This window comes from Setaria viridis, chromosome 3 (assembly GCF_005286985.2).
Source record: "Setaria viridis chromosome 3, Setaria_viridis_v4.0, whole genome shotgun sequence".
NCBI classification, from domain to species: Eukaryota; Viridiplantae; Streptophyta; class Magnoliopsida; order Poales; family Poaceae; genus Setaria; species Setaria viridis.
The window spans coordinates 309,018-332,325 of record NC_048265.2 but is presented as its reverse complement, the minus strand read 5'-3'; the positions used below and the strand labels follow the sequence as shown (position 1 = coordinate 332,325).

Here is a 23,308-nt window from a genome sequence, read left to right as displayed (position 1 = left end):
TTGACTTTCCAAAACAGTTCGAATGACTCATAATTTGAAACGGAACAAGTAGAACCTTTTATTAATTTCAGTGCAAAGATGTCTCGTCAAAGAAAATTCGGACATGTTCCATAGGGCAGCACAAGACTATATACCAGATACAAGCAAGTGTAATTTATTCTTTCTTTTCTTGAGAAAAAGGGGGAAAAGGTGATCTATTGGAAGATAAAGAGTGTGGTGTGATGTGATGTTGAACAGCATCAATGCGACATGCCGACATGGTGACTAGATGCAGCCTACCACGTGCACGCAGGGGCACCCATTCATTATTGCTTACTACCTCTGGAGAATGATAAAGTATAACTGCTACGACGACACGGCCGGATCGACGATGGAGGTGAACAATATAGGAGTATTAATCAAGCAGGGGAGACAAGGCCCTCGTCGCCGGCGTTCTGGACGGTGGAGCCGGCGGAGTTGCGCCTGAAGCAGGTGCGCCTGACCTCGCCGACGTTTCCCTGTGGGCCCTTGAGGTTGCTCATCTTGATCATGGAGGTCTTGAACTGGTCGAAGAACCACCAGTGGTTGTCGGCGAATCCCTGGACGAGCCAGCTGGTGCGCGGGTCCGTCACCAGAGCCTGGTCCGACGGCAGCATCACCCCCTTGTTCTTCTTCAGCGTCAGCTCGATGAAGTAGATGTTGTCGAACACGCTGGGGGTCAGGAAGTCCAGGTCCCGCAGCCGGTCGCCGCTGCCCGCCGCCGAGCACGGCTCCGTGATGCACCTCGTGATGTCGTCGCTGGCGGGGCCGGAGATGGCGCCGAACGCGCTGCAGCGCGCCTTCCCCACGGTGTGGGCGCCGGAGAGCGAGACGAGGTCGGCCGGGTCGGTGAGGCCCGCGGCGTTGAAGGCGGAGAGGAGCTCGTCGACGGTGGCGGTGGGCGGGGGGAGCTTGAAGACGTCGTTGTCGGAGGCGGGCGCGAGGCTGTCGAGGCGGCCCAGGGACACGGAGAAGGCGGGGCCGCCGGCCAGGTTGACGGCGTCGCGGGTGGCGAGGACGGTGATGTCGGCGCAGGAGACGGTGGCGCCGCACTGGGCGTGGACCTTGGCGCGGATGTCCTCGATGAGGTTGAGCACCTCCTGCTGGAGGCCCACGTTGGGGGGGAGGTTGCGCTCGCCGTTGTCCAGGAGGATGGAAGCGTCGCAGCCCTGTTGGTTTTTTACATATCCATGGATTAGGATGGATGGATCAGCATCATATCTATCAGGGGAGAAGAAACAAACAAGACAGGAACCTGCGGGAAGCAGTCGTGGAAGAAGAGGCGGAGTAGGCCGGCGGTGAGGCGGACGTTCTGGCGGAGCGCGGCGTCGACGTTGGAGCGGACGAGGGTCTCCAGCTGCGGGCACGACTCCAGGTGGAAGTACACCGACAGGCCGTCGCCGCTGGTGGCGTTGGTAGCCTGCAGCTCAGTCAGGCTCAGAGGCGCCCTCGCGCTGACGACGGCGGCGGCGGCGAGGAGCAGGCCCACGGCGGCGGCCAATGGAGGAGCCATCTTCTTCTTCTGTTAGCACTAGCAGCAGCTTGCTAGCTAGCTAGCCTGGTACACTAGAGTCCAGTAGGCGAGAGGGGTGCTGGTGGTACGTGTGAAGAAGCAATACGAGTCCGCGTGTGATTTATAGAGGGGGAGGCCAAGACGATCGATCGAGAGCCAGGATTAATCATATGTATTTGGTACAGTACAGTACGTGGTGGCAGGTCCGATGAGATCAGATTCCAGAGATGAGATCAAAGAAGAGGGTCACTGTCGTCGTACGGTGGATACAGTTAATTAAGAATCGATCCATAAACAATGGTGGGCCGGGGTTTCAACGCTGCATCCCGTTGCTTTCCATGGCCATCCCAGATGCAATTCCATCTGCATTGCATCCATTGCATTACAGCAAAGCCTTCAGTTTGTTATTAGCAGAAAAGAAGGCTGGTAATGATGCTTTCCACCGCTCGCTGCTGTAATTTTCTAGCCGGCTAGAATCTCTGAATTACCCATTCAATACCTAGGCTTGCCACTGACTATTGGCCGATTGAGGAAGGTTCACCTGCAGCCTCTAGTTGACAAGATCACTAGGAGCACACCCCTCATGAACAAAGCTGGGAGGCTAACATCCGTGAAATCCGTCATGAGTGCCATTCCAATCCACACAATCATCTCCTTGAAGATCCCTGATTGGGTAATACACGAAATTGATAAACGCCGCCGGGGATTTCTCTGGGCAGGGAAAGAAAAGTGCCAGGGTGGACAATGTATGGTAGCCTGGCCGGGTGTTTGCAGGCCAATGAAATTTGGAGGTTTAGGGATCCAGGATCTCAAGATAGCCTCTTATGCTCTGAGGCTGCGTTGGTTACGGCTGCAACGAACAGACGCTAACAGGCCATGGAAATCCTTGCAAGTTCAGTTTGGGGATGATCAACTACTTCATCAAATGTTTCAGGCATCAATCACTGTCCAATTAGGAGGACATTGCACCTGACCTATGTACATTGATCAGACCGAAAACTGCAAAAACAAGAACAGTTGCTGAAGCTCTTGTCGACAGACGGTAGATTTCCGATATTGTCGGACGGCCAACAGTCAATACGCTGTTACATTACATCCAATTGTGGCACATAGCTGACGCTGTCCTGCTTCAACCGGGGACCGAAGATACTGTTTCATGGAGATGGGAAGCTTCAGGCACATATACGGCAAGATCAGCTTATCAATTTCTGTTTCAAGGAGCTGTCACCTTCCCGGCAGCAACTGTTGGGACTAGGAACCAGTAGTCCGATGGCCTTGCCAGTTTCTTATATAAGTCGGTTGTTGTTGTTTTTCCATATGTAATACAGCTTTTACTTTCTAACCGTGTACCGTGTGTGTATGCCCGGATGGCCCGCGTTGCAGGAACGTTTGTTCTGATTCTTCTTCTTAATACAAAGATACGCGGCTCTCCTGCGTATTTTCGAAAAAAATAATTTTCTAGTCCTGATGTGAATTTGCTTTTTTTTTCCCTTTTAGGGCAATCGGTCATTACTAGCCCATCAGGCCCAATCAGCGGCCTTTCAGCAAGGGCCACAGCCCAAAGGTCCGTAACTTGTTTTTGTTTTTACATTTTGGAAGAGCATTTTCAACACGTGTATGGAACGGGGGAAACATACTACTATATATTATTCTCATTAGGAAGGACACTAATTAACAAGCATGCATGGAAGAGAGACTGGAAGCAAACACAAATGCATGAAATTAACAAGCAAACATACATAACTAGCGGTGGTGGACTACTACCTAGTCTCGTCTAAGTACTAGCTAGTATGAAGCCAACACACTTTATTTGACGACACGCGGCGACCATCTATCTGGAGCGACCTGCAATATAATTTATTTGCGCATGCATGCTGATCGAAACGAGATCATCGTCAAGCAGAGGCAGCCAGGCCCTCGTCGTCGTCGTGGGCGGCGGCAGCGGTCTGCTGGACGCCGGTGTTGCGCCTGAAGCAGTTGCTGCGGATCTCGCCTCCTTGGCCCATGCCCAGCTTGCTCATCTTCTCCATGGACTTGGCGAACTGGCCGAAGAACCAGCCCTTGTTTTTGGCGAAGCCGTCGACGAGCCAGCTGGTGCGGCCGTCGAACAAGAGCCCCTGGTCGGTGGTGAGCACCCCCTCCCTCTTCATGAGGTCCTCGAAGTACATGTTGTCGAAGGTGTCCGGCGTCCTCACGTCCAGGTTCTGCTGCCGGTTGTCGTCGTTGCCGCAGAAGCCGGCCAGCCTGTTGGCGAACTGGTCGTTGGGGCTGCGCCGGTCGATGCGGTCGCGGAAGGAGCCGCAGCGCGCCTTGCCGACGGTGTGGGCGCCGGAGAGCGCGACGAGGTCGGTGGGGTTACCCTTGTCGTCGCCGCCGAGGCCCTTGTTGCGGAAGCTGGTGATGAGGGTGTTGACGTCGGCGTCAGGGCGCGGGAGGGTCTCGACGGCCCAGCCCGGAGCGGGCTCCAGGCTGTCGCGGCGGCCCATGGGCATGGAGATCCAGGGGCCGCCGGACTGGCTCACGGCGTGGGTGGTGGCGAGCGCCAGGATGTCGGCGCACGACACGGTGGCCCCGCACTTGTCGTGCACGGTGCCGCGGATGCGCTCGATGAGGTCCAGCGCCTGCTGCTGCAAGCCCTGGTTCTGGATCTTGTGCTTCTCGCTGTTCCACCCGTCCAGCAGGATGGACGCGTCGCAACCCTGCGGGAAGCAGTCGTGGAAGAAGATGCGGAGGAGGCCGGCGGTGATCTGCGCGCCGCCGTGGGGATTGGAGCGCGCGGCCCACACGGCGGAGCTCACCATGCCGTGCAGGTTGGGGCACGACAGCGCATGGAAGTCAACAGACAAGATCGGAGCACTAGTGTCGTTGGTCATCGTCTCCAGAGGCAGAGGCAACGCCGACGATGCGGCGACGAGCATGGCCAGGAGGACGACGCCGCTACCCCTCCTAGTCGTCGTCATCGCTGCTGCTGGATGGTGCCAAGCAAGTGACGATGGTGGATCGGGAGTGTGCTTTCGTCGTGCCAGGACGCCGCGGCTATTTATAGGCACGCGCGCGCGCTGACCCAAGATCGTCGAGCACGTGTTGGAATCACTCCTCTCTAGGTGTTTATCACAAACGCACCAGCCTTTGTGTCGGCGGCGACGGCAACTGGGTGTTGCACTGCCCGATGTTTAAAGTCAACGACGATCGCCGATGAGTCTGCACCGACGCTCTCTACTTGCTCTGCGGCGTTGCATCGATGCTGCTAAAATAAGAGGATTTCCATTGCTCAAGGGCCGATCCAGTTCTTTGGATGGTTTGAACTGCCCCAGGGCCTCCACTACGATGGGTTCATCCTCCTCCTGTGTTGCTGGCAACTGTGGAAGCGCCGCAACGGGATTGTGTTCCGTGGTGAAACAATGAACCTGCACCAGCTCCTTGTCGTCTGCGAGGAAATTTAGATATAAGCCTATCTTAAATCTTAAATTCATGGAGTGAGAAATGGAAATTTATTCTATAAATCCTCATGCTATGTTTTTAATGTGCAACTTACATTCTTCGACTCGCTTCTCTATAGCAGAAGTGCAGCATATAAGTATCTCTCCCATATGATCAACAATAATATATAAATATATTTCACATACAACTATATTAGCTTAATTAATTTAATTTGTATCTAAATTATGATTATTAGAATGGAATTCAATTCTAAGGATCCAAATGGGGTCTCAAAGATTTTAGAAGAAACATTGATGTAATGCTACATCGCATAAGATCCGGGCCGGTTGGGCCCAATGATAAATGAATCAGGTAAAAAAAAAGGGCCGATCGAAAGAGAGATGACCCAAACTTCATTGACTAAAATTTCCTTCATCTCAAACTTGAGATGTGTGATTTTGCCCGCAACATCTGCGTATTTTTCCCTATTTTCACTGTTGACTAGGGAGATCCTCCATCCTTGGTGGTGGATTAGGAGGCGCCATGGTCTGTAGGTAGCAGTGAGAGTAAGATGGGGAAACAAAGCAGAGGAAGGAGGAGAGTTGTGCTGTGCGTGCGTGGGTTCAGGGGAGGGAGATGGGTTAAGGGGCTGGCCTGTGGGCCCAGCTTTGTAGGAACAAGTAAAGATTTGTAGGAACAAGTACACACATCAAAACTAGAAAGACTGTAATTTTTGCTTTCTATACTATCTGATTTTTTATTTGAGCCAGAGGAAGAAGCACCAATAAAAGGGAAAAAAGGGAGGATTGATAAGCCAGCCCTTCCATCCAAAATCCTCTGACAACCTCCTCTCAAAAAAAAAAATCCTTTGACAACCCTTTAGTTCAAGAAAGTTAGTGTTGGTGGCCTGGTAGCGTTGATGGCCGCCGGGTGAGGTGAATCCATCAAGCATGCCACCGCCCTGCTCTCCAGCTTGCCGCGTCCGCCGGACAAAGGAGCTGCCGGCGTCGCGTCCTTGTGCTCCATCGGCGTCGCCGCTCCCGTCCGCTCGTTTTGCATCTGCATCTGCGGAGGGAGGGAAGCGAAGAGATGGTGAAGGGGAAGATACCATCGCAGGCTATTTCACCTGGGAGCACGCTTCGTGTGCCGTCGCGCGTCTCTCTGTTCATTGATGATGGTCCACGTCGGATAGAATTGTTGTGCTGGCACTATACAGACGAGTATCGCCGTCCGTTGTACATGCCCTTATTGATTGGCCCTTTTTTACTAGGCAGCTGGTTCAAATTAAGGGAGAGAATGAGAGGGTCGTATTGCATGCGTGAGCGATTAAATGGATCGGCAAATGGTACTGCTCCGAGTTTTTAATTTGAACCACGAGAAAAAAAAATGGCAAATTGCCTTGCGATGTTTCCGGATGGGTGCCCTGCAACGACTTGCATTGCATTCTTGAGGTGTGTATGCATTTGAATTGACTAACCGAACGCATGCCATGGATGCCGTGCCGTTCGTTTCAATTTTCAACGTTTACGCTTCCTACAGAATACTAGTACGTGTGTGCATTCCAGGGGTGTGCGCTCCTATAAAAAGGGCAGGGCGCCCATCCCTGCGCGCCGAGCCGCCTGCGCCGCGCCTTCGTCCGAGAAAGCAAGAGTTGAAGAGTAATAAGAGTTTTCATTGGAGATCCTTTTGCCTATGCTATGTTATAATATCATGATAATTTTTAACTGGAACATGGAGCGATCATCCGGTAAAACAGTGCAACCATAAGAATTATATGGTTTAATCTTGACTAATTAATTAGGGATTCTAATCTGGGGTAATCTTACCAAAATGACAAGAGGGGGGATTGAGTCGTTGTATATATATGTAGCTAATGATGTCACTATATGTATGAAACTAGATTTTTGTATATATATATTTGTAGCACTTGGTTTTATTTTAAATTGATTTTATTTTAAATCGGGTGTGACATTTTTCCTGCACGTATACACTCCATTCTCCTCATCTTTATCTCCCCTTCGTCTCTTTGAAGGACGATGACGATCCATCAATGCTGGAACGCCATGCTACGCTGCTACTGTCAGCGGTGTGCTTGGAGGATGTCGCAGCATCAGGGAACGACCTGGCGCTAGCCGTATGCTCCTGAATACCCTTGTCATTACCTCCACCGTGCCCACTGCCCAGGCGAGTAGCTCTAGCTGCCAGGTGAGCTTTGCCTCGGCCGCCTTGGAATCCAGCGCTGGGCCTAGCGCCGCACAACCACCTTGGCTCGATATCGCTTGGGTGATCGAGCAGCTCACGAAGCTGCAGGCGACTCGTGGATACCGGGTGGCTGACCTGGTTATCTAGCTCCTCAATTTCACGGGGGTGATCGAGAAAAGCAAGAGCGACTACGGCATCGATTGGTTCTTCCGGCTCGCTGATAAGTTGACTGATAAGCTGAATCTGAGCTTGGATGATGAACCACCCTACTTGACCGCCCGGTTTTTTCAGTCTTTTCAGTCAGTCAGTCTCGGCGGCGTACCTTTGATTTTCTATGTGATCCTCCTACTAGTACGGTACTACCTAAGAAAAGTCGAGGTCCGCTCCCTCCGGGTCACTTCCTCCATTTCGCGTCACTTTTATTTGTTCTATGTGCATAGATTTTATATTCGGACATGCTCCATAGGGCACAAGACTATATACAAATACAAGCAAGTTTAATTTCTTCTTTCTGTCTTTTCTTGAGAAAAAAGGGAGGAAATGTGATCTTTATTGGAAGATAAACAGTGTGATGTGATGTGTGTTGAACAGCATCAATGCGACATGCCCACATGGTGACTACGTGCAGCCTTGCTTCCACGTGCACGCAGGGGCAAATGCTTTTACTACCTCTGGAGGTGAACAATTTATTAATCGGCCGGATCAACTGGCCGGATCATGGAGGTCTTGAACTGGTCGAAGATTTGTCTTTTTTTTTCCTGATTTTCGCTGATTTGTGTATTAATATACGTGTTATATCCACACAAACCTTTTAAAATAATAATGCAAATTCCGTAACTTGTTTTTGTTTTTACATTTTGGAAGAACTAGTTCAGCATTTTCAACATGGGTATGGAATGGGGAAACATACTACTATATATTATTCTCATTAGGAAGGACACATGTGCCAAGTGAGGCGAGGGCATAGTCGTAACCAGGTACCTACAACATGCGTGCCATTCGAAGTTGCTAACAATAATGCATGGAAGAGAAACTGAAAGCAAACACAAATGCATGAAATTAACAAGCAAACATAACTAGCGGTGGTCGACTATCTGGTCTAAGGCTCCGTTTGGTGTGGCTTTGAGAGTGGCTCCTCGAGCGGTTTCTCCCGAAACCTTGCCAAAGGGCACGAGACGTACGAAAGGGCTCCGGCGGCGGAGCCCCGCGAATCCCGCTCTCAGGACCCGTTTCGGGGAGGCGGAGAAAAAAAAAGCCAGCTCCCGTGGCTCCTTCTCCTCGTTTCCTACCCTTGCCCTCGGGGAGGGCCCGCAAGCAGGCGGATGCGCCTTTGGGCTGGCGGTGGCAGATGGAGACGGCTGGGAGGCGGGGGCGGAGGCAGCCGATAGCGACGGCGAGAGGTGGGGGCCGGCCGTAGGCGGCAGGGGCGGGCTGGCGGTAGGAGACTAAGAGCTAGGCAGCGGGGGAGAATGGATAGGGAAGAGAGAGAAGAATGGGAGGCCGGCGGTGGGAGAATGGATAGGGAAGAGAGAAAAGAAATAGGAAAAGGAAATAGGAAGAGAAAGGAAGGAAAATAAATAGGAAGAAAAGAAAAAAAGAAAAGGAAAATAAAAGGGTATTATGGGTATTTCATCTTATCTAACCATTTTAAACTATACGGAAGAGCCGTTTTGCTGAACGGATTTCCAAAAGGACTTCAGCTCTACCAAAGAAGCCACTCCACCAGAGGAGCCAGAGCTGAAGCTATTTTCACCCTAAGTACTAGCTAGTATGATGCATGGGCATGGCCCTAGCTTTGATTAGGTCATTAAACTAGTATGATGCATGGGTAAAATAAATGATAAAGATGTGAGCCGCACTAAACTTTGATTAGGTCATTAAACTAAATTTAAGAACCGGTTAGCACATCTAAAATTATCCCGTAATCTCAAACACACTTAGCTATATGATAACCACAGTGCCACCACAGAAATAACAATAGTACAATATAGCACTTGTTTGGCTATTTTATTAAACTTATTTATACATGTCAATAGTACAATATAAGCAACTCAATAAGAAGGATTTAGTTCAGCACATATAGCCGCATTATGGGCAAAACCAAAATTAGACCTACATTATTGCAACTTTACTATATTATATCATGTATTCAGAGTACCTATTGATATTAATATATATTATATTTATGTTTTTTTTCTAAATGACTCTATGTGACTTAATTTAATATCATGCATTCTCCCAAATTGAGCATAAAAATAGCTACAAAGATCAAGTGTACACTTATCACCATTTCTATGATTAAATTAAATAGTTTGCAGACAGCTAACTAGACGGCTCTGTACAAACTATCTTTTTATACGAGCTGTCTTTTTAGCTTATCTATGTATAACATGGCAAATCAAATAGACAAAGTTCTGCTCGTTTGAAGTCCCTTAAACCTAACTATCCACATTGGAGTGCGTACGACAAGCCACGTTATTGATTGGCCCTTTTTTACTAGGCAGCTGGTTCAAATTAAGGGAGAGTCATGTAGTCATATTGTATGCGTGAGCGATTAAATGGATCGGCAAGTAGGTACGGTACTGCTCCGAGTTATTTGAAGCGATCGAGCTCGCCACTGACCGATGAGCTCGCCACTGCTCCGTGCATGCATGTTATAAAAAGAGAGGATGCATGGGAAAGGGTGCCGGGTGCATGTGCATGATGATGATGGGTGCAAGTGCAGTGCACCCACCTCGTCCGGATCACCGAGTTCACTGCATGTGTTCCATTTCCATCATAGCATAGCACTGCGCATTGTCCAGATCATATATATCTATTCAATCTAGGTTAATTTTCTTATGGTTGCACCTCATCGATCAGTGCTTTAAACTTGATTTTAATTTCAAAGTGTCTGCTACCTCTTACCTTTTCGTATGTAGTATACTGTGTCATGATGTGCCTAGTTGCAAATGGATGAGGCCAAAGCATAGTATACTGTACCTTTAGTTAGCATAAAATTATTAAAAATGGTGCCATTTGCACTGCTACCTAGGGTGTGATGAATATATAGTGGTGCCGGCACATCGATCGAGCGATCCAAAACTTTTCCGTCCTTGAAGGCCAGCTTTTTGCGTCCAACTGATCGGTGATGATAGTGCTGCTAAACTTTTAGCGTAATTTTAGCACTTGAACTCCTAAAAAAGTGGTAAAAGGTGAGTGCTAAAGTTTAGCACCCTTGTTTTCTTTAGCACACCCAAGAGGTGCTAAAAGGTGTTAATGGGTGCTAAAAGTGGTCCCCAAGTCCATTTTTTCCCTAGTTGCCCCCTCTCTCTCCTCTCCACTTTTCCCCAAACCAGTCATAAATGAGGGCAATGTAACCCAAGGTGCTAAACTTTAGCACTATATCCAAACTAAACTTCAGCACTCTATTTCAGGGTGCTAAAGTTTAGCACAAGGTTCCCAGGGCCTAAAACTAAGAAGTGCTTCGGACGTTCGCTCCAGCTGCAGCTCCAGAAGTCGGAGCCGCACCAAATAGCCACGCTGAAGGAGCTGCTTCTGAGCATCCGCGGGAGGAGCTGGAGCAGTTTTTGATCTGCATGACGGTACCAAAAATAGTTTTGCGGCTCCAGCTCCGACTTCGTGTGGGGAGCACTCGGCGAGAAGCGCTCCCAAACGCAAAGGAAAGCAAAGGTGGAGCTAGATTGGGACCATTAATTTGCCTCTTGCATGTTTTTTTTTTATCAGGTCCGGTCATCCATCATCAGCTGCTGGTCTCACTGGACAGACAGAATACTCAGCTCCTCTGGGTTTTTTTTTTCAAAAACATTGGCAGGAGCTCCTCTGGTTAAAACCATCTTCGCAGCTCCCATGATGGGACAGGTAGGCATGCATCAAAGTACACAATGCAAGTAGTAGAGACATTTTGAAAGAAAGATAACGAGCAGAGTGATCCGCGCCAACGACGCCCACGGACATTATTACAGTGCACGCATGAAGGAAACCTAACCGATCGAGGAGTAACAAGAACTATCGCATCGCATTCTCATGCATGCATGTCTATCAGGCCGCGGCTGCAAGTTGGCCGGCGGCGGCATCGTCTTCGTCTCCGACACGGGCGTTGGGCTTGGAGCAGTCGAGGCGGATCTCGAACCTGCTTCCACCCGCGGGCGCTTTCAGCTGGCTGAGCTTGGTCATGGAGGCGCGGAACTGTGTGAAGAAGAGCTGCTGGTCGTTGGCGAAATCCCTAACAATGTCCCTGGTGCTGGGGTGGTCGGCCAGCCCCTGGTCGGACCCGAGCACCCCCTTGCCGTTCCTCAGCGCCACGAAGTACCTGTTGTCGAAGGCGTCCGGCGTGATCACGTCCAGGCTCTGCTTCCTGCTCCGGCTGGCGGAGCAGTTGGCCGCCAGGGCCCTGGAGAAATCGTCGTTCCCCCTGATCAGGCCGCAGCTGGTCTTGCCGACGGTGTGCCCGCCGGAGAGGGCCACCAGGACGCGCGGGTCGTCGCCGAGGCCCTTGCGGCGGAACATGTCGAGGAGATTGCCCACCGAGTCGGATGGCGACGGGAGGTTCCCGAGCACGTCGGGAGCGGGCGTGCGGGTGTCCATGCGGCCCCGGGTTATGGGGAAGAAGGGCAGGCCGGCGGCGACGACGGCGTCCCGCGTGGCGAGCGCGAGGATGTCGGCGCACGACACCTTGGGCCCGCCGCACTTGCCGTGCACCTCCCGGCGGATGTCCTCGATCAGCTTCAGCGCCTCCGGCTGCAGCGACCCGGCGTTCGGAGGAACGTCACGCTCGCCGGCAAGGAGGACCGACGCGTCGCAGCCCTGTATGTCGTAGTGTATTTTTTTTCATGCATTTTCGGAATTAAGTCTTTTGCTTGCAGAGAATTATTAACTAACGGATCGAAAGCACTGCACAACCTGCGGGAAGCAGTCGTGGAAGAAGATGCGGAGGAGGCCGGCGGTGAGCTGGATATTCCGGCGGACCGCCTTCTGCACGGCAGAGCGCACGATGTCTTCCACCTGCGGGCACGGGTCTTGCTGCAGCTGGAGCTCCACCAACAGATCATCTGCTTCTGCTGCAGCTGCCGCGCAGACCACGGCGGCGGCGAGCAGCAGGGTCCCCATGGCCAGGGCATTACCCCTCCTTGCCATTACAACACTTGCTAGCTACCAAGTGCGTGCAGCCAGATGGAGTCGAACTCGAGTGTGGCTTTGGCTTGCCTTCCTCTCTCGTCAAGATGCAGCTGCTACTTATAGCCAGCCGGACCAGCTGATGCGTGTAGTACTGATCAAAAGGTTCACTGTGCCCGCAAAAAAAAAAAAGGTTCACCATGCGCGTGCTGATCAAAAGTGTTCCTTCTTGTTTTTTCAAGTTTGAAGGACCGTATAGCAGCACCAGCAGTTGCCAGCTTCTGCGAAGAATAACACTCTACTTTGGCATCCCAAAACGGCTTCACCCTAAATCCGATAAAACTAAAAATAGTGGTTTCACCTAACTTTTAGTTCATTTTAGTCTCAGCTTACAAAACGACTTCACGCTACATTACCTCGTTTTGAGCAAAACGGTTGAAGCCGAAGCAAAGATAAGCTCTACTAAACAGGACCGAGCATGCATCAAATTAAATACTTAGCTTAATTAAAACATAAATTTCTATTGACATGATACAAAAGTACATATCACTACTGTATGTGCTAACAACGCACGGACATTGTTACACTGCCGATCCATGGATGGATCAGATGGTTTATTTAAGCTACACACGTGGCCCTGACTGAAACCAATGCAAACTCAAGTAGAAATAGTAACATGCAGCAGGTTACTACGTAGCAGACTGACTACTATACGTACTCTACGACAACACTCTCCGACTGCATGGATCTCATCATCTCGCCTCGTCACAGTGCGACGATGGCGTCGTCGATGAGGGCGTTGAGGATATCGAGGCCATCGTTGAGGCGGGCTTTGTTGGTCCTGAAGCAGCTGTTGCGGCGTATCTCGCCTGCAGCTCCCTTGATGTTTCCGAGCTTGACCATGGACTTTGCAAACTGGTGGAAGAAGGCGGTCTGGTTGGCGGCGAAATCCCTGACGATGCCGGCGGTGCGCGGGTGGCCGGCGAGGCCCTGGTCGGAGTGGAGCACGCCATGAACGTTCCTGAGGGCCACGAAGTAGCCGTTGTCGAAGGCGTCGGGCGTGACGACGTCGAGGCTCTGCTTCTTGGTCGGGCCGGCGGAGCAGGTGGCGTTGAGCCTGATGGAGAAGTCGTCGTCCGCTCTGATGAAGATGCAGCTGGCCTTGCCGACGGTGTGTCCGCCGGAGAGCGCGACGAGGTCGGCGGGGTCGGCGAGGCCCTTGCTGGTGAAGTTGCCGAGGAGATTGCCGACGTCTTCGAAGGGCGAGGGGAGGGTGGCTATCTCGTCGTCGGAAGCGGGCCTGAAGCTGTCGGTGCGGCCCTGGGGCATGGCGAAGGACGGGCCTCCGGCCAGGCTGACGGCGTCGCGGGTTGCGAGCGCGATGATGTCGGCGCAGGAGACGGTGGGTCCGCATGCGGCGTGCACCTTGGCGCGGATGTTCTCGATGAGCTGCAGCGCCCGGGGCTGCAGGGAGGCGTTGGGCCCGTTGGCCTTCTCGCCGTCGAGCAGGATGGAGGCGTCGCACCCCTGCGGGAGGCAGTCGTGGAAGAAGATGCGGAGGAGGCCGGCGGTGACCTGCACGTCCTGGGCGCGCGCGGCCTGCACGGCGCCGCGCACGATGCCCTCAAGCTGAGGGCACGACGCCGCGTGGAAGTCCACGGACAAACCACCGACGTTGGAGGCGGCGATAATCAGCAGGAGGACGACGACGACACAACTAGCCCTTGTTGCCGCCATGTCGATCTCCGCTCGTACTACGTAGCTGCTCGATCGATGGGCTTGTCCGCCTGCTGGGAAGAGAAGTGCGTGTGGCTTCCTCAAGAAGCAGCAGCTACTATTTTTATAGCCACCCAGCCTCATGCATGCTTCCTTCCGTTTAATTAATTCGAGTTTAATTTTAATATGCAACAGCATGCATGTTGGCAACATGCGTGCATGCCAATAAGCTAACAAAGTGAGTTGCAAGACCAGATTGCATTGGCTGGACGACTGGAGCAGTGCATGCTTGCCCACTAGCGCAACATGCATGTTGGTGCAGTGCATTGGTCCAGGAACATACAATGCATGCATGCATGCAAGCGCATACGGTGGCTATAGCGCGCTCACCAACCAAACCATGCACCTGCCACGATCTGTCCACTTGCCACTTGCACCTCCCTTTGTCGAAGCAAGTTGCAAGATGTCGAGAGCTACATCTGAAAGAAAGACAAACTGAGCCATGACTCCAATCCAATGCACCTGTCTTTGTCCATCGGATAAAACTAAACCCCGACGCAAGGTACGGTGGGAATTCTATTCAGCGCGTGCATCATGCAGGTGTGTACGCATGCCATGGATGCATTTGAATTGACTGACCGAATCCATGAATTTGTGTTCATTTTGCACACCCCGTGCAGTGCTCCATTTCCAACGGTTTCAATTTTCAAAGCTTACGCTTCCTACAGATCATTACGTATTTGATGAATGATGCAGCCTGATGAACAGCTGTTGGTTAGCTCGGCGCCGCCCCTACTAGTACTGGAGCAGCTGCAGGTGCCGGCGCCGCCCGGGGAGATGATGACATGCTTGGACTTGGAGAAGCAGCAGCTGCCGGTCCAGGCCCAGGAGAGGGTGCGGCTGCCCCTGCCGCCCGAGGAGAAGCAGCAGGAGCTGATGACGATGGCATGGCGCATGTGCCGGACTTGGTGGTGGTGCAGTGTGCTATGGTGTCGCAGCCACACTGGAGGCGGCCATTGGCGACGTCGGTGGCCAGGGGAGCTCCGCCGCCGCCGCTCCTCATGTAGAAGTCCACGGCGATGAAGTTGGGCCAGCGCTTGGCGGAGGCGTCGTAGCAGGTCCGGAGCCTGCTGACTAGCGGCGCCGAGTTGTTCCCGCAGGCCCAGCTCTGGCTGGGGTTGGTGGTGAAGAAGTTCATGAGAATCAGGGATTGGGCCGTCGAGTCCATGGGCTTCGACTCGGCCCGGCTGGGGCACCTGCCGTCAACAAGGCCCTGGCTGCCATCTTTTTTTTCTCCGTTTGCAGCAATTCAAATTCATCATCAATTCAAAATCAGTTGGATTGAAATTGAAGCAGCAAAACAACAGCAACAAGAATCTCACTAACATTGGTTTTCGACGACGTAGTCCCACTGGTATGCGAGTCCTTCGGTCCCTTGCTTGCCTTGCTTGGACGTGAAGACGATGAGCCGGTGGTTGTCGGCGATCATGTCCTTGAGCAGCGGCCAGTCCTTGCCAGGGGCGGGCATCCTGTCCACGGGGAACCAGTACTTGGTGAGGCCGGCGGCGTTGAAGACGTTGCTGAGGGATCCCGGCGCGGTGTAGTCCTCGATGAAGACGGTGACGACCTCGGAGGGGTTGGAGGCGAGGAAGGCCTCGATGTCCTTGAGCACGGTGAGCGCGGGCACGTAGGCGGTGAAGGCGAGGCACTTGCCGGCGAACGAGTGGCAGAGCCAGACGTCGTTGTTGAAGTCGTAGGCGTCGAGCATGAGGCCCCTCACGCCGTTCCGGAGCTGGCTGCTGACAGAGTCCTCCTGGTTGGGCGGCGAGATGATGGCGGACCCCAGGGGCGACTTGGTGCCGACGATGGCGAAGGAGTTGTGTGTGGTCAGCCACGAGTAGCGGTTGAAGGGCAGCGCCGCGCCGTGCATCTTGGGGTCGAGGGGCGTCGTCCGGGCGCAGGCGGCGGGCCCCGTCCCCGGCGGAGGCACGCACGTCGTGCACCGCAGCCCGGCGCCGCAGGACGCCGCCGCCGCCGAGCACAAATCCCCCACAAGCGCGGCGCCCGACGCCACGGTGACCGATGCCACAATGATGGCCGCGGCGAGCCGCTGCTGGAGGAGCCGCCGGCTCGTCGGCATGATCGATGGTAGATCCGTACGTGTTGCCAATGCAAGCATGCCTTTTCCGGGACGTACGGGGAGAATCATCTATCTGAGGCCGCGCGCCATCCGCGCCGACGCCGAGAATAGACGACCTGCACAACCTGCTGGCGCATGCAAGTGCATTGCAGGCAGGCTCGGATGAGAGATCAGGGGAGCCAAAGCCAATGCAATCCCACAGCTTGATTGGGGCATCGAAGAAACGGGAACCAGACAAAGTAATACTACAAACTCTGAACAAGTGGGTGGGTGGGTGCCACTGACAATTCACTCCACTCGCTCAAATAACCATGAGACTACTAGTATTACCATTTCATTTGGCCATTTGGGGCCCTGCTTATGCGATTCTCCTATTTCGATGAGTATTGTTCTTGCATAGAGTGTCTAGACAGTTTTTAGAAAAGAACAGAAAGACAGGAATACTACTGGAGTATCAAGCATCAACCTCTGCAGGGGTATAAATGTGATTCCTGCACTTGGTGTGGACCAGTGAGCAAGAAACCCTCCCTGTTGTGTGGCCGTGTGGGGTGGTGACCTCGGGGCAGGGGAGCAGCAGAGCAGGCTGCCTAGAGACTGGAGAGTGGTGGAGTGGGGAGAGGCTGCAGAAACCCAGGGCTTTGTCACGGGGAGCCTACGCCGGAAGCCACGCGAAAAACAAATCATTGTCGCTCGCGACCAGCCGCCCCCAGCGATCCAAACCAAAACCCCTCGCCGCCTCCCCTTCCTCCACACTCCCCCCCTCGCCGCCTCCAAATGCCGGCGCTGCTCCTCCGCCGGCCCTCCCCCGCTCCCCTGCTACTTTTATTGCTGTTCGTCTCATCCCCTGCCTTCTTCTCCCCAAGCCCCGCTGCAACCGCCGTCGGAGGTCAGTTCCCTTCCTTCTCTCCCCCCTTTGTGTATGAAACACACTGTTCCTGATCCTCCCGTGATTGTGCTGGTTTCTTTACGATTGGGCATCCAAATGCAATGATTATTGTAGCTTGTGTGAGCTAGAAACCGATCCGCGCCTGCTCTGTGGGTTCCATTATAGTGATGTAGTTTGTCCGATTTGATCTCTACGATACGCTTGGAATGAACTTCAATGATCGCATAAAAATAGTGTCTTTGCACGAAAAGACACACATTTGCATTTCATCCCCCCGTGAGCTGCTAGTTGATCCAGTGATATTGCCTAACGGAGCAATAAACATCGATTTTACCCAATTTGTGCATGTCCTGTAGCTTACCGATTATTAGGCTTTTACTAAAAGCAGTGATTTTTCTCTACAGATTGCCCTTTGGATTTCAGTTGGGCAAACTTCACATTAGCTTCCGCTGCCTGCTCTGATCCAACCCAGCGGCCAGCCTGCTGCCGCTACATCAACGCGTTCGTTGCCATTTCCATTGCTCGCTACGCCAATGCCACCGGTAGGCTGGGGGTCCCTCCTGCCTTTGCGGAGATCTGTCTCAGCTCAGTGTCTGAAACATTCAAGATGCGGGGAATCCCCACTGATGCTGATGTGTTTTGCGGCCTAGGCCCAAAAATAAGGGTTTCATATCAGTGCGCTGGACGGGAGACCGTGCTGGAAATGATGCAATCCCCAAATTTCAATGATGTCATTGGAAGCTGCAGGGGCCCTCTATCACTGGATATTACCTGCAAGACTTGCTTGAATTATGGCCTTGCGTACCTTCGTCGCCTCATCGGTTCAGATGATAATGTTGCCCTGAGTGTGTGCCGGAATGCAGTTTTTGTAACGCTTGCGACTCAAGAGGGTATTCTTTCATACGATGACATTGTCACTTGCTTCTTTGGTGTCCAAGGAATCACCACCTTTCCAGGTATAACTATTACTGCAATTTGATTATGTTGAATAGCTGACCAGCCAGTAATTTGTTTCTAACTTTGGGAGCACACCAGGACCATCTTCTGTCACATCTACTCCAGCATCCTCTCCAAATGTCACTGTTGATTCTCCTCCAGCTCCAAAGATCAAGAGTCTTCCACAGAAACGTCAGCAGCATTACCGGATTACAGTTATTCCAGGGATAGGAATAGGGGTTATATTGCTTGCCGTGCTGCTGCAAATCGTCTTAGTGGTACTGATTCGTAGAAAGAGCAGGGAACTGAAGAATGCTGAATTTCCTGTTCAGAATCAAGATAACACATTTCACCACAATCAATCCTGGAGGTACCCTGAAGGTTTGTGCACATGCTTCCATCCTACATAAGCTATAATAAGCCTATAACCAATACATTTGGCTTTGTGTTCACGATGTATATTGTAAACTGCTAAGCTTATTGTTTCCATGGGCATCAGAAACTTGCAGAATGCCAGCTGGCTATGCTTTCTTGCATCAAACTTGTTGCAGGAAGCACTAAGAAATCGCAACAAAAACTGTCTGTTATATGTAATATTGAGCATTGACTGATATAGTTTTGCTGAAGCTTTGTTATGATGGGGGGGAAAACTAAGCAGATAATCTTGTTTTACTTTGCCTTTGATCCAAAGCGCTCTGTTTACCTTGTTCAGGCCAATCACCAATGTTCCAAAGGTATAGCTACAAAGAAACAATGAAAGCAACGGATAATTTCAGCACAGTTATTGGAAAGGGAGGTTTTGGAACTGTCTTCAAAGCTCAGTTTAGTGATGGCTCTGTAGCTGCAGTGAAAAGGATGGACAAGGTTTCAAGACAAGCCGAAGAAGAGTTCTGTCGAGAAATGGAACTCTTGGCTAGGTTGCATCATCGTCACCTCGTAACCCTCAAGGGCTTCTGTATTGAAAAGAAAGAAAGGTAATGATGTTTCCTTTGCATCATTGTGTACTGCAAGTTATATGTAGTGATAGCGATCATCTTACATTTGAACTTTTCAGGTTTCTTGTGTATGAATACATGGCGAACGGAAGCCTAAAAGATCACCTGCACTGTATGATTTCATTTATTTCAGATCTTGTCTATGCACAAAGCATATTGAACTGCTCTGATGTGTTCTGATTTGAATTTTATAGCATCTGGAAGGAAGCCATTAAGCTGGCAGACTAGGCTACAGATTGCCATGGATGTGGCCAATGCTCTCGTAAGTTTGTTCTCAAAATTAAACGGCTCCATTTGCCTTGTCTTTCGTTCGTGCTTTAGTCAAAACACCAGAAAGTATCCATCAGCAATCAACTAATCATGCATCTGTTTTAGTAACTACAGTACGACTGTTGCGTTATCGAATTGGTTGATATTAAGCTCAACAGTTTTCTTTAGTTTGCTCAGGCTAGAGGTAGCGCTGTTGCTTGCTTGATGTTAACTGCACCCATTAAAATGGCCGCAGCATCTGGAATACAAGCATCGAGCTGGGAGACTAGACTACAGTTCACAGTGGAATTTCTCCAGAGGACAACATAACTAATTATGGGCAGTAGCACCCACTGTAGCTAGCTATCTCCTCTCCCTCCCTCCCACTTTCACCCAGAAAGATCACACTCCAGTCCAGGCCATCCATAGAAATGATATGAAGTTCCTGACATTGCCTTTCTCATTATATTGAATTCTGGAGAGTAGTTTGAGATATTTCTGGGAGAGGGCCCATCTCTGAAAGTCCCATTAGAAATTCAATAAAAGAATTCGTCCATTGTGTGGGTGTGTAAACTGTACTATTGAAGCATTTTGCGCCCCTTCTGAAAGAGATGTCCCTGTCTGGAAGTCCTGTTTGAAATTGATTCAACAATTATTATATATGGTGACCGATAGTGTTTTGCACCACTTGGTTAAATTTCTAGCTGTACGCCTGTACATTTAGTCCAGTAACATCTCAAGTGAGTAGGGGACCATCCTCGTTGGCTTGGGAAAATATTGATGGTAAACTGTACATTTAGTACTGATGTGGTGGCATGCACTTGCTGTATGGTTACATCAATGTGATATTGCTGAATAGATAGATATTTCCAGCTCAGATCTGTATCCTGCTACATACAATTTAGTTGTTCACATTGTCAACTTGTTTTGGACGAATTGGCGATACCTTGATCTTTAGTAGGCTAGACCTATGTTTTCAAATTCCCAAAATTAAGCAATTGTGCTTTACTGCTTTCCCTGAGGAGGTTCTGAAGAAGAGGAAGGGTAGTAGTTTAGGCGTCGAAGGAGGACAATATTGACTAATGCTACATGTACAAACTCTATTGGTGTCTGTTCAGACTTCCGTCGACCATAGTTCATGCTTGGCAGTGCTAGCTCCCATCATGACTCCTGCACATGTATTCTATCCTGGGGTTCTTTGAGCTGCTTTTTGTCAGTTCCTTTGATACTTGATTATGCTGAAACAACTTCCTTTGATACGAACATTACTTCTTGATGGTGGATTTTCATGTCGTCTTCTTGTTTCAGGAGTATCTCCATTTCTTTTGTAACCCTCCACTCTGCCATAGAGACATCAAATCGAGCAACATTCTGTTAGATGAGCATTTTGTTGCCAAGGTATTATCTTGTGATGCATTGATGTAGCTGTTAGTCATGGTTAGTGCTTACTGAATGTTTGCTCAACTTTTGCTTAGCTTGCTGATTTTGGCCTTGCACATGCATCAAGAACTGGAGCTATCAGCTTTGAAGCTGTGAACACGGATATACGAGGAACCCCGGGTGAGTTTTGGCAATTGAATCAGCTAACGCAACTGTAGAGCAGAACGGTTTATATCCATGTTTAATTAGTTGTCCTCAAAATGTACACTAGAAATGGAAACGGCTTTGGTAGGTAATGCTAGATTGCAGCTCAGGAACACACATCCAAGAAAGGTTACAGACCAGCTAATTGTAAGCTTGCTCATCTATCTCTTATAACTGCAGGGTACATGGATCCTGAATATGTGGTAACTCAAGAGCTGACAGAGAAGAGTGATATATACAGCTATGGCGTGCTTCTGCTGGAGCTTGTGACCGGACGGAGAGCAATCCAAGACAACAAGAACTTGGTTGAGTGGGCGCAGATGCACCTATCGTCCGGAGTGATCTCTCCTGAAATGGTAGACCCAAGGATCAAGTCCGGTGTTGACATGGATCAGCTGCATCTAGTGATTGGCATTGTCCAGTGGTGCACCCAGAGGGAAGGGCGGCAGAGGCCATCCATCAGGCAGGTGCTGAGGATGCTATCCGAGAGGCTGGATCCCGGGAATGGCAGCTTTGGTGAGGGAATGGAAGACGCAGAAGGGGGCTTTTATCCTCGGAGCAGCAAAAGTGGCGCTCAGCACAGGAACGAGCTGATCCCCCACAGCGGTGACATGAGGTCCCTGCATTCGTCATCGAGCACAACGAGATCCTACTGCAGCCGTAGCATGCTACTTGAAAGTGGGCAGACTCAGTCGCCCCCAGAAACTCTGTAACGTAGTCTGCTTTCTGTTTCGACACAGCTTGAGGCAGTTTGAGTACGTTTGGAAGCAACTCGCGGTGCAGTGCAAGTTATATGCCAAGGTAGAGGCGCCTGTTGATGGGAATTTCAGTTTTGTGAGGCAGCTATATTTGTCACAAGAACTAACTGGTGTAATATAGAACCTGTTGTGCGTAGCAGAAAAAGAAAAGGATACCTGTAATCTGTGTGGCAGTTGAAGCGAAGCCGGAAGGCGGGAGCAAGAGGTATTGTTTGATCCTGCTGGAAGCAGAAGAATGCAGGTCTGGTTTTGCAGAGACTGTTTGTGTTTGAGAAGGAAGGAAGGCAGCAGGGTTTTGCATTGTTTATCGAACCTACCAAGTGTTGCTGGTATTAGCATGTCGGTGTGGATTTTTTTCCTGTCCCCTAATTTGCATTTGGATCTCGCCTGTGTTGCATTGCATGGTGTGTGTCGGTGAATGGGTTTGGCCACGTGGGGACAGTGCTGAGATTCCATGCATCAAGTAGTAGCTGATTGGTGTTTTATATATTTATTTATCTTTTTTGCGGGTGTGGGAAGCGGTAGGTGCAGTATTTTTTTCTTGTTTATATTTAATTCTGTACGAGAAGAGATTGTGAAGTGCTGATGGAACTAGTGGCAGTGAACAACACATGTTCCATGTGGTGGTTGGGAATGTCTTGAGTTTTGACCAGGACCCTCTCAGCACAAATCGAAAAAAGTCTACATAACCCCCCAATGTATGAAGTATTGGTTATATCACCCCTCAACTATAAAATCGGATGTTTACCCCTCATCTTAAATAACACCCTTAGGTGGTTTTATACAGTGGTTTTGCCACACTGACGCCGGCTGAGTTGGACCAAGATGGTGATGTCGACTGACTAATAAGGAGACCCCATTTGTAAGTAGGCAGGTAAGTGTCCTCTCTCTTCTTCCCCACTCTCGCTCAGTTGCTCCACGGAAGACATTGCCGCCTTCAATGGAGCCAAGCTCCACGCACCGGATAACTTCTCCAACGTGTCGGATCGGCGTGGGCATCTTGTTCTTGACTTGCGTGGCGTTATTCTTCCCCGCTCTCGCTCAGTTGCTCCAGGGAAGATATTGCCGCCCTTAATGGAGCCAAGCTTCACGCATCGGATAACTTCTCCAACGCATCAGATCGGCGTTGGCATCTTGTTCTTGACTTGCGTGGCGTTAAGATCGTAGGCGAAGCGGAGAACGGCACCTTCGCGGGGTCCCCCATCCCCACCGTAGGTTCCGCCGCATGTAGTGAACGCCATGACCGGCGGAACATGTTCACCTTGGACCCGCTTTGTCGATGTACGGCAGAGGTCCGGCCGCCTCGTTGACGCCCGTGTTGCGTTTGCCGAAATGCCCGAGTTGGACACGGTCTCCTGGACCGTCATGGGTACACGCTCACGAACTGCTCTCGTTAAGCTTGGCTGAGTAGCTGTGTGCCCGTGGCCAACTCAGTGCTTAACATGGACGGCAAGTTTGGGAGGATGTCAGTGCGTAGCGTATTGAGCTTGATGCCTGGGTGTAGTTGTAATTTGTAAGCCTCAGCGAGTAGGAGAAGCTCGTCCTGTCGTGCTCAACCAGGGGTATGCCATCGTGTGAATCGACGGTTGTGGTGTTGACACTCGTTATTGATATATTTTTAGTGTTATTTACCTACCACTTGTCACCTGAAATAATCCTATTTTCGCATATGCGTTGTATTTTGGATGACATTCTATTTTTGCAGGAAATTGGACCTAAAAGTATATTTTTGATAAAGCCCCAAACGAGCAACGAACCTGTCAAAGACGAAGGCCA

General features: G+C 50.7%; 5 protein-coding genes across 6 annotated transcripts; 1 reads left to right on the top strand and 4 right to left on the bottom strand.

Moving 5' to 3' along the window:
* Positions 1-131: 131 nt before the first annotated feature.
* Positions 132-1,640, bottom strand: LOC117850981 (cationic peroxidase SPC4). Its single transcript, XM_034732873.2, has 2 exons — positions 1,274-1,640; positions 132-1,187 (listed from the first exon to the last, which is right to left on the bottom strand). Exons 1-2 carry the CDS (start codon positions 1,529-1,531, stop codon positions 399-401), a joined length of 1,047 nt encoding a protein of 348 aa, XP_034588764.1. The 5' UTR covers positions 1,532-1,640; the 3' UTR covers positions 132-398.
* A 1,511-nt stretch (positions 1,641-3,151) lies between these two features.
* LOC117847312 (peroxidase 12) lies at positions 3,152-12,388 on the bottom strand. 2 transcript variants are annotated; one of them, XM_072292490.1, is made up of 2 exons: positions 12,056-12,388; positions 3,152-4,230 (listed from the first exon to the last, which is right to left on the bottom strand). In XM_072292490.1, exons 1-2 carry the CDS (start codon positions 12,287-12,289, stop codon positions 3,427-3,429), a joined length of 1,038 nt encoding a protein of 345 aa, XP_072148591.1. In that variant the 5' UTR covers positions 12,290-12,388; the 3' UTR covers positions 3,152-3,426. The 2 variants fall into 2 exon arrangements, with proteins under 2 accessions (XP_072148591.1, XP_034584391.1); XM_034728500.2 differs by lacking the exon at positions 3,152-4,230 and adding an exon at positions 11,032-11,959 and having other exon boundaries at positions 12,056-12,383.
* Positions 12,389-12,769: 381 nt separating this feature from the next.
* LOC117849762 (cationic peroxidase SPC4) lies at positions 12,770-14,094 on the bottom strand. Its single transcript, XM_034731430.2, has one exon. It carries the CDS (start codon positions 14,003-14,005, stop codon positions 13,034-13,036), a length of 972 nt encoding a protein of 323 aa, XP_034587321.1. The 5' UTR covers positions 14,006-14,094; the 3' UTR covers positions 12,770-13,033.
* Positions 14,095-14,496: 402 nt separating this feature from the next.
* Positions 14,497-16,602, bottom strand: LOC117849761 (PI-PLC X domain-containing protein At5g67130). The gene is made up of 2 exons (XM_034731428.2): positions 15,371-16,602; positions 14,497-15,268 (listed from the first exon to the last, which is right to left on the bottom strand). The coding sequence occupies exons 1-2, from the start codon at positions 16,191-16,193 to the stop codon at positions 14,760-14,762; spliced, it is 1,332 nt and encodes a 443-aa protein (XP_034587319.1). The 5' UTR covers positions 16,194-16,602; the 3' UTR covers positions 14,497-14,759.
* A 140-nt stretch (positions 16,603-16,742) lies between these two features.
* Positions 16,743-22,029, top strand: LOC117849760 (probable receptor-like protein kinase At1g49730). The gene is made up of 9 exons (XM_034731427.2): positions 16,743-17,010; positions 17,415-17,966; positions 18,046-18,327; positions 18,659-18,920; positions 19,001-19,053; positions 19,136-19,203; positions 20,499-20,588; positions 20,666-20,750; positions 20,955-22,029. The coding sequence occupies exons 1-9, from the start codon at positions 16,899-16,901 to the stop codon at positions 21,485-21,487; spliced, it is 2,037 nt and encodes a 678-aa protein (XP_034587318.1). The 5' UTR covers positions 16,743-16,898; the 3' UTR covers positions 21,488-22,029.
* The last annotated feature ends 1,279 nt before the right edge of the window (positions 22,030-23,308 follow it).

Excerpts from the sequence above, each read along its gene's own strand:
- LOC117850981 (XM_034732873.2), bottom strand. The coding sequence starts at position 1,531 with ATGGCTCCTCCATTGGCCGCCGCCGTGGGCCTGCTCCTCGCCGCCGCC. Across the intron at positions 1,188-1,273 it reads TCCACGACTGCTTCCCGCAG|GGCTGCGACGCTTCCATCCT; the intron begins GTTCCTGTCTTG and ends AAAAACCAACAG.
- LOC117847312 (XM_072292490.1), bottom strand. The coding sequence starts at position 12,289 with ATGGCAAGGAGGGGTAATGCCCTGGCCATGGGGACCCTGCTGCTCGCC. Across the intron at positions 4,231-12,055 it reads TCCACGACTGCTTCCCGCAG|GGTTGCGACGCGTCCATCCT; the intron begins GTTGTGCAGTGC and ends TGCTTCCCGCAG.
- LOC117849762 (XM_034731430.2), bottom strand. The coding sequence starts at position 14,005 with ATGGCGGCAACAAGGGCTAGTTGTGTCGTCGTCGTCCTCCTGCTGATT.
- LOC117849761 (XM_034731428.2), bottom strand. The coding sequence starts at position 16,193 with ATGATTCTCCCCGTACGTCCCGGAAAAGGCATGCTTGCATTGGCAACA. Across the intron at positions 15,269-15,370 it reads CTACGTCGTCGAAAACCAAT|ATGGCAGCCAGGGCCTTGTT; the intron begins GTTAGTGAGATT and ends GAGAAAAAAAAG.
- LOC117849760 (XM_034731427.2), top strand. The coding sequence starts at position 16,899 with ATGCCGGCGCTGCTCCTCCGCCGGCCCTCCCCCGCTCCCCTGCTACTT. Across the intron at positions 17,011-17,414 it reads CGCTGCAACCGCCGTCGGAG|ATTGCCCTTTGGATTTCAGT; the intron begins GTCAGTTCCCTT and ends TTTTCTCTACAG. Across the intron at positions 17,967-18,045 it reads AGGAATCACCACCTTTCCAG|GACCATCTTCTGTCACATCT; the intron begins GTATAACTATTA and ends GGAGCACACCAG.